The 8136-nt window shown below is 56.4% G+C and overlaps 1 protein-coding gene across 1 annotated transcript; it reads left to right on the top strand.

Moving 5' to 3' along the window:
- Window positions 1-1340: 1340 nt before the first annotated feature.
- Window positions 1341-7125, top strand: CCDC177 (coiled-coil domain containing 177). Its single transcript, XM_049825155.1, has 2 exons — window positions 1341-1458; window positions 2167-7125. Exon 2 carries the CDS (start codon window positions 2175-2177, stop codon window positions 4092-4094), a length of 1920 nt encoding a protein of 639 aa, XP_049681112.1. The 5' UTR covers window positions 1341-1458; window positions 2167-2174; the 3' UTR covers window positions 4095-7125.
- Window positions 7126-8136: the final 1011 nt, after the last annotated feature.

The raw sequence follows: 8136 nt of genomic DNA, 5'->3' as shown, positions 1-8136 counted from the left end.
GAATGAGATCAGATTAGTCAATATGGTTTATTGGTGGAGTTTGCCCACTCGCTGCAGATGCATCATTACTGTGTGCATTCATCAGCACGGGGACGAGCACGATTCGAAGTCTCTGCCTGTACAATACGAAACCACAACCAACCTGCAGCTCTTCGGCTTTCTCCCAAGGACTCCTGAGGCCTTTCTTGGGTCCTTCTGTTGCTCTGTATCCTTGTCCCAGGCCATCCTGGAAGTCCTTTGCTGAGTGTCATGTCCTTCCTTACTAAAGAGAAGCAGATTAAGCTGCGCCTGTAGAGGTTAAATGAGAAATTGCTGAAAAGCATTGAAGTCGTAACACAGTGGCTAATGGTGCATTTGCTACTACTGTCCTCTGCCTGACAAAGTCAGAGTGGCTCCACTGTGTGGCACAGATGCTCTGCAGCTCCGCAACCAGCAACGATCCCCTTTTTCCTAAACGGTACATCTAGAGCAGGGCATTCCTCAACCCCACCGAGGCTGCTGAGCCCAGGATCCCTGTAGAAACGGGGGATCTACCACAGTAACTGCAACCAGCATGTTCAAAGTCAGCACCTGAAAAGGTGTGCTGTATTGCCTATAACATCACTCTCGTTCCCCCTTTGTCAGTCCTGACACATCCCTGCAGCAAGTAATAGCTCGCGTTAGCACTAAAGGGAATAGGGTTTCATGGCTGGAAACCGCTTTGAACTGAAATTTGAGAGCTGCGCCTTTCTTTTCCAGCTCTGGCATGAATTCCCTAGGTGGCCCAAGGCAGGCACCTTCATCTCCGCGTGGCTGTTTGCCATCTGTAAAACTGGGTTAGCATCCCCTCCTCCTTCTTACAACCCCTTTTATCCATTTTTATATTAACCCTCAGTACAGGTGGGCTTGTTTGCGTGCAGGCACAGCGCAAAACAGGGGGCACGACCCTGAAAGCGCCTCTCAGATGGGGAAGGATGGGTGACTCAGGGGGGCAAGTGCCCGGCAGGACGCAGGGATGGAGGGATGCGCACGCAGGGATGGAGGACACCTGCAGGGAAGGACCCACGCCTGGCGGGCCGGCCGTCTGCCGCCCGCCCCAGCCCCGGCTCCGCTCCCGCCGCAGCAGCGCTCGGCCCGGCCCGGCCCCTCGCAGCGGAGGGGGGACGGACGACGGGGGGGGGACACCCCCGCCCGGCAGCAGCGCTGCCCCCGGCCCGGCCCCGCCGCGGGGCTGCGGGGCGGGTTCCCCCCGCGCCCGCCTCCGCCCGCCCCCCGCGCGGGGCCTGCAGCGGGCAGCGCGGGGCGCCGCAGCCTGCGGGCGGCCGCCGTGCCCGCCGCCGCCGCCGCCCCGGAGGTGGGGGCGCCGCGCGGGGCCCGGGGTGCCATGGAGGAGCCGCCGCCGCCACCGCCGCCGCCCGCCTGATCCCCGAGGCTGCCGGTACCGAGACAAAGCGCGGGGCTGCCCGCCGCGCCCGCCCGGTGAGTGCAGCCCGGGGGGGGGGGGGCTCCGTCCTGCGCCCCGGGCATCGGTCCGGGGGGGGGGGGGGGGGAAGAAGGTCCCGGTCCCGCACGCAGCCCTGCCTGACGCCCCCGCGCACCCCCATCCCCATTCACAGCCCAGACGCCCCCGTCCGCCGCTCCGCCGAGCCCGGTGCACCGCAAGCGTCCTCGTCCGTCGCCCGACCACCCCCTCCCTCCCCCCGCCGTCCCAAACTCCCCCACCTCTGGCCCAGACCCGCGCCGCGCTCCCCCCGCACCCCCATTCACTGCCAAGCAAGCCGGCGCCCACGGCCCGAACGTGCCGCAGGGGCTCTGAACGCACCCCACGCACCCCCATCACCCCAAACGCCCCCACGCGCAACCCACGCACCCTAAAGACGCCCCCCCTGCCCGAGCAGACACTCCCAACACCCCCGCCGACCGCCCGAACGCATCTCCCCGCCCCAGGCACCCCCCTCCGCCAAACACCACCCCCCCCCCCCGCCCAACACCCCCAGACCACCTGCCCCCCTCCCTCCCCAAACACAGCCCAGCGGCACCCCCCTCCGCCCCGGGGGCGGGCAGGCAGACCCCCACCACCCGTCTCCAGCTCCTCCCGCCCGCCCTGCCCTTGCGCCTTGCCGGGGAGACAAAAGGGGTCCCTGCGCCCACCGCCCCGCTCACCCGCCGCCGCTCTCTCCCTTGCAGGCCGAGCCATGGTGGAGCCGCCGGCTGAGCCTCCCCCGCAGCCCTGCCCGGCGCCCGGGGGGGCAGCGGCGGCGGCGGCGGCGGGGGGAGAGCCGGCCCGGCCCGGGGAGCAGTCGCCGCTGCTGCACCTGGACCTGTACAACTTCGACTGCGCGGCGGCGGAGGGCAGCCGGTACGTGCTGACCAGCCCGCGCTCGCTGGAGGCCTGCGCCCGCTGCGCCGTGCGGCCGGTGGAGCTGCTGCCGCGGGCGCTGGGGGAACTGCTGCGGGAGGCCCCCGGGCGCTCCATGCGGGTGGCCGCCGGCCTCTACGAGGCCTACGAGCGGGAGCGCCGCCGCAAGCTGCAGCAGTGCCGGGAGGAGCGGGAGAGGATTATCCGGGAGGAGAAGAGGCGGATCCTCGCGCCCCTCGGCAGCCTGCCGCCCTCGCCCGCCGCCCGCGCCGCCCCCCGGGCTGCCGCCTCCGGCGGGCCCCGGCCCCATGGCGGGGGCAAGGCCGGGGCGTCGGGGGGCGCCAAGGCCAAGAGCCACTCCCTGGACTCGCTGCAGAAGCGCCGGGAGGGCAGCTGGGGCAAGACCTCCTCCGAGTCGGGGGCCTCGTCCTCCTACAGCGGGGAGAGCCTGCGGGGGCAAGGGGGCAAGGGGGGCGGCCGGGGCCGGGGGCTGGGGGGCGGCGGCGGCGGCGGCGGCGGCTCCCTGCTGGGGCGCAGCTTCAGCCTGGGCGACCTCAGCCACTCGCCGCAGACGGCGCAGAGGGTGGAGAGGATCGTCAGGGAGGTGAGGAGGAGGAAGGGCCTCTCCGAGGTGCCCGAGAGGGACAAGAAGATCGCGGCGCTGATGATCGCCAAGCACCAGGAGGCCAGCCTGCTGCGGGAGCAGCAGCAGGCCGCCCACCTGCAGTGGGACAGCCAGCGGCGCCTGGCGGAGCGGCGGAAGGAGCAGGAGGAGAAGGAGAAGCAGAGGGCCCTCCTGCAGGGCCAGCGCATGTGGGAGAGCCAGGTGGAGAAGCGTCGCGGGAGGCTGAGCCAGGAGCAGGAGGAAGCCGCCCTGCTGAAGCAGAGGCAGCGCCTGGTGTGCGAGGAGAGGTGGCGGGAGCAAGCGGAGAAGCAGGAGCGGCTGCGGAGGGAGAGGCTGGAGAGGGCCGTCCAGGAGGACAAGCAGAAGAAGCTCCATCAGGAGCACAACCTGAAGGCGAAGGAGGAGGGCAAGAAGGAGCACCGGGAGCGAGAGGAGCAGCTCCTGCAAGAGAAGCTGTCCACCGCCGCGCAGAAGCGGCTGAAGAAGGAGGTGCAGCTGCAGAAGGAGAAGAAACTGCTCAACCAAGCAGAGAAGCTGAAGCACGAGGCCTTGCTCAAGGAACTGGCCAAGCAAGAGGCTGAAGAAAAGGAGATGCTGAAGGCCTCCCTGGAGATGAGTTTGACGAAGGCTCAGGAGAACTACGAGCAGCTAGTGGAGAAGAGGAACCAGGAGCTGAGGGAGAAGGCCAGGCGGGAGGACATGCAGATCCAGAGAGCCAAACTGGCAGCAGAGAAGAAGGAAAGAGAGCAGAAGGAGCACTTGGAGGCCCTGGCCAGGGAGACAGAGAGAAAGCTCCAGCATGCTGCCCAGGTGGCCGAAGAGGCCGTCCAAGAAAAAGCCCGCAAGGTGGTCCTGAGCCGTCTGGAGAAGGAGAAAGTGCAGAAGATGAACAAGCAAAAGGTGGAACAGTACGAGGACTTACGGCGCAGGGAGATCCTCCTCTCTATAGAGAGGAAGCTGGAGAGGAGCGAGCAGATCTTCAGGGAGAAGAAGACTGTCTTGGAAAATGCCAGGTCTGTCGCTCGGGCATCCTTCCATGTCCGGGAAAAGGTGCGGGAGGAGACGAACATGCGCACCTTTGACAAGATGGCCTTGGAAGCAGAACTGCATGCCCACCTGAATAAGAAATGAAAGACTTTGTCATGGATGAGTGGAGATACATCACTAGTTGTCCATCATGACGCATCAGAAAGCTCCTCCACATTAGCATTTAAAAAGCAACAACAACCGACAACCACCCTAATTTCTTATTTTGGGGGAGCAGGGTACCGCACAAAAACGTGGCAGCTATTTCACATACTGTTTAAAATATGTTTTTGTTCTGGGTGTGTTTTAAGGACTGACCTCGGTCATCTTTACGGAGGGGAAGCAAGTTTTTGTGTCCTCTACCCCACAAGCACACGCATCTTCTCAGAGAGGGCTGCAAAAGAAGTCTGCTTGAAGCCTCCGAGTTACCAATTGATTGTCTACAGCGGAGCTGATTACAACTGCCCTTTTTTCAGTTGGAAATGCAAACAACACAGACTACTGACTGCTAGAGCCTACTGACTAAGAACCAAAACCACCCCAGCTGATTCTGGCTTGAGTGACGGGCAGCTTGGTTTAAGGTACGGGACTGCATTTTCAAAGCCACTGCGCTCCCATGCCGAAGGTGAGGAGGGCTGGAGTAGAGAACGCCATATGCCCCTCGGCGCCCCTCACCCGCTGCTGGTGCCGAGCTAGAGAAAGCACAGATCAAGACTTCGTAACACCATGTAAGTAGACGTTAAGATCAGAGCTGGGCAGAAGCCCTTAGAAGTGCTCACACATACAATTTCACTTTTGCCGTTTGCAACTGTTGCCCTTCCTGGTTTTATCCTCACCCCTCCTTCTTTCCAAGTTTCTCTTGCAAACGTTTGTACAATTTATTATTTTCTTTCGGAGGGGGAGAGAGGAGAGAAGTTTGTGGGCGATCTACAGACTGACAGGCACCCACGCAACCCACTTGTTCATTAAGATACGTGAATGAACCTGTGGAAACTGACCTTTGGGGCAAACATGCAGATCCATTTGTAAATGGAAATCTGCAAACAGATTGCATGGAGAAGTTGCCACCCTTGGGAGTTCTCAAAACTTGAGACCCTTGGCAACTTTATCCAATTTGTCCTGCCTTGAGCAGGAGGTTGGACCAGGTGTTCTCCATACGTCCTCTCCAACCTAATGGTTCTGTGAGTTGCTTGCAATGAGACATTCACCCAGCTCTTATCATCGTCTACTGAGCAGGGCAGCATTTGCCTGTCCACTGGTGCTAACAGTTGTATTCTTATAGAGGGCATAAAAAAGAGTAGATGCACAAAATAAGGTACATGACAGATTCTCTTAGATGAGGATCACGGCTTTTTTGTAACTAACTCGGTACCATTTAGAGGTAACTGAGTCCTTCTGCCCTTAATGCACTGGAAATGAAAAGCCTACCTATGCCCCAGGCACAGCATTCCAGTAAGACAGCGTTCTGCTCCAGGTTTCCATGTTTACTCTCTGCTGGGTTGCAGTTATGAGCACACATCCAAACCAGGCACTTCCTGCTGTTTTTTTTCTGCCTCCGGGCAGCACCAGCTCTCTGTTCCATCATCCATGACGCCTGGATGGCATCAGACCTGGAACGTGGCGGAGAAGCAGCAAGAACAGCCAGGATCTTGCTTCCTTACGGATGTCTCTGACAAAGAACACAGCAGAAGAGAAAACCAGAAGAAGGTTGACATATGGCACAGGCATGCAGTCCTGCACGCATAGATTACTTACCAGAGTTTCCTCGGAGGTGACACCGGGTAAAAAAAACCTCTCTAAGGAAGGTGTTAAGTGAACAGCAACAGCAACAGTAGGCCAAGCACAACCTGGTACCCTGCAAGGCTGGAGACATTGTACAAACAGTGTTGAAAATTAAGCGAGTAGGGATTCTCTTTGATTTTGATGGAGCTTGCTCTTCTTTGAATCACGGTACAATTGGTGCTGTTGAGGGCAGGCAGCATGAAAGTAGGGCACCTGAGCGACGTTTGCTCTGTCAATCATTGGCTCGCTGTGTAACGCCAGGCAAGTCCTCAAGGGCTGGGCTTGCTCCTATTGATATAAAGGGAAGCAGAGTCAGGCTCTTGGGATTGCTGGGACTTGGTGGAAATAGTAACACTCAGCTTGGCAGAACGCTTCAAAGACTTTGGACAAATGATGCTAACAAAGCACAAAGTAATTTATTTATTTATTTATTTATTTATTTGAGTTGTTATTAAAGTAAAACATATCCATTGGTGAAAAGCACTTATTAACACGAAAATCTAAAAATATTGGTAGCTGTGGGAAGGACAGGTGTGTTACTGTTTCCAGTTACGTTACTGTTTCCAGCTAGGAGTCTGTCCCCTCGCCCTCGTCCTCAAAACAGCAATCAGTTTGAACAGTGAAACCAATCCTGCTGTAACACCGGACAAGGTCCTTGATAAAAAACAGTTGTCGTCACGTGTTGTTTGTACCACAGTGATCCATGTGTGCTGTCGTAGCTGCAAAGACCTAGAAAAGAGACGCCCAGTGGCCCAAATCCAGCCTGCACAAAACTTCCTTGCTCCCCGGCAGCACTAGAGTTGGGATAAAACCTGCAGTGAGTCCAGCATAGCCAACATTTCACCTTGTTTGTAGCCTTTGGGGATGCAGAGAAAGCCTGCCAGGATGGATGTGAGGGCTCTTGCTCCCTGCGTCATCACGCTGTGGTTAAAGTTCACTGCTCGATCCATTTAGCAGAGGGCAAATGGGGAGAGCTGGGAAACAGTGGAAAGAAGGCAAAATGTGGTGGACGAATGAGCAGACACAGTCTCTAACTGGAACAGCAGTTTTTCCCTAAAGGTCTACTGCAAGCTACCTGAAGGCTTCGTCCAAACCTCCCTCTGATGGGGCATTTCCAGTGTGGACTGAGAACATTTTACGGCCCAGGAGACGTGTCTTGGCCACTGACTGTAATTACACCTGGGGTCCATCTCCTGCTGCTGACTGAGTTTGACACCTTGGGGCTACAGCCGAACTAATTAAAACACACCTATGTGGTGGTAATTGGATTGGCAAACTACTGTTCCTATACCATGCAGTGTGCAGCTCAAGTTTTGAATGTGCAATCTAAGAAAAAAATATTTTTTTTTCAAAAGACATTAATCTGTGTATGGATATTTTTTATTTCTGTAGTGGTGCCAGTCCAAAGTCTGTGAAAGTCAATGGAGTTTGTAAGTTGTTTAAAATTGCAGCACGGAAAGCTAAGTCAGCAAGTTGGGTGGAGGCGTGAGAGGTATTTCTTGGGTCTGCTTATGCTTCTGTTTATTTGAGAAGGAGTGTTACTGGTGGATTTCTGTGGGAACAGAAATTAAACCCTGGGACACATGTAAAAAGTATGGCCCTTTTAGATGAGGCTTATTTGGTGTTTTTGATATTGAGCTGCAGGCCAGGGAGAACTAAAAATCAAAGCAAGCAACAGGTTACCTCACAGCTCAGAAGTAGATCACGGCTTATTTAGAGCAGAGGAGCAGCTGATGAATTTGGTTAGGTCCTGCAGGAAGGTAACTTAGGTTGGTCCTGTCCTGGGATTAGAAAACACATTTTAGGCTATTGCTGTACTATAGTCATAAGGTTATAATAAAGACTTTCCTTCTAGGCCATTTGCGTGCATGCCACAGAATGACCACTAGACCTCGAAATACCCATGCTCTAAAAGCAACAGCAAAACTTCTGTCACTGGTAACACGTCTTAGATCCAGTTAACATCAAATTCCCAGGTTTCAATTCCTAAACACTTGGAGTCTAGCTCCAGGTTTCATGTTGGATCCCATAGATCTAATGGGACAACCCAAAGTCTGAATCCAATGCCACTAAACATTCCAATCTAAAGCCAAACACTGACATGTGGACGCACCTCTAACCCCACTTGAAAACCACTGCTCTGCTTATTACTGCCCATTGACTAGGACTACTGTTAGAAGTTGATCTGCTAGAAACCACTCTAAATGTTTACAGGGTTTCTGAAGTTGAGATACTGAAACACAAGGGAGAAAGACGCCAGTGTCATTTAAATGTTCTAAAAACAATTACAGGACCATGTCCTGGGATTCATTTTCAGGTACACCCCCCCCTCCCCCCCGTCATTATATACTAATGTTTTGCTTAG

The sequence above is a fragment of the Accipiter gentilis genome, chromosome 22, assembly GCF_929443795.1.
Source record: "Accipiter gentilis chromosome 22, bAccGen1.1, whole genome shotgun sequence".
NCBI lineage: Eukaryota > Metazoa > Chordata > Aves > Accipitriformes > Accipitridae > Astur > Astur gentilis.
Note: the sequence above shows the minus strand (reverse complement) of the source record. Positions and strands in the feature narration are given on the sequence as shown.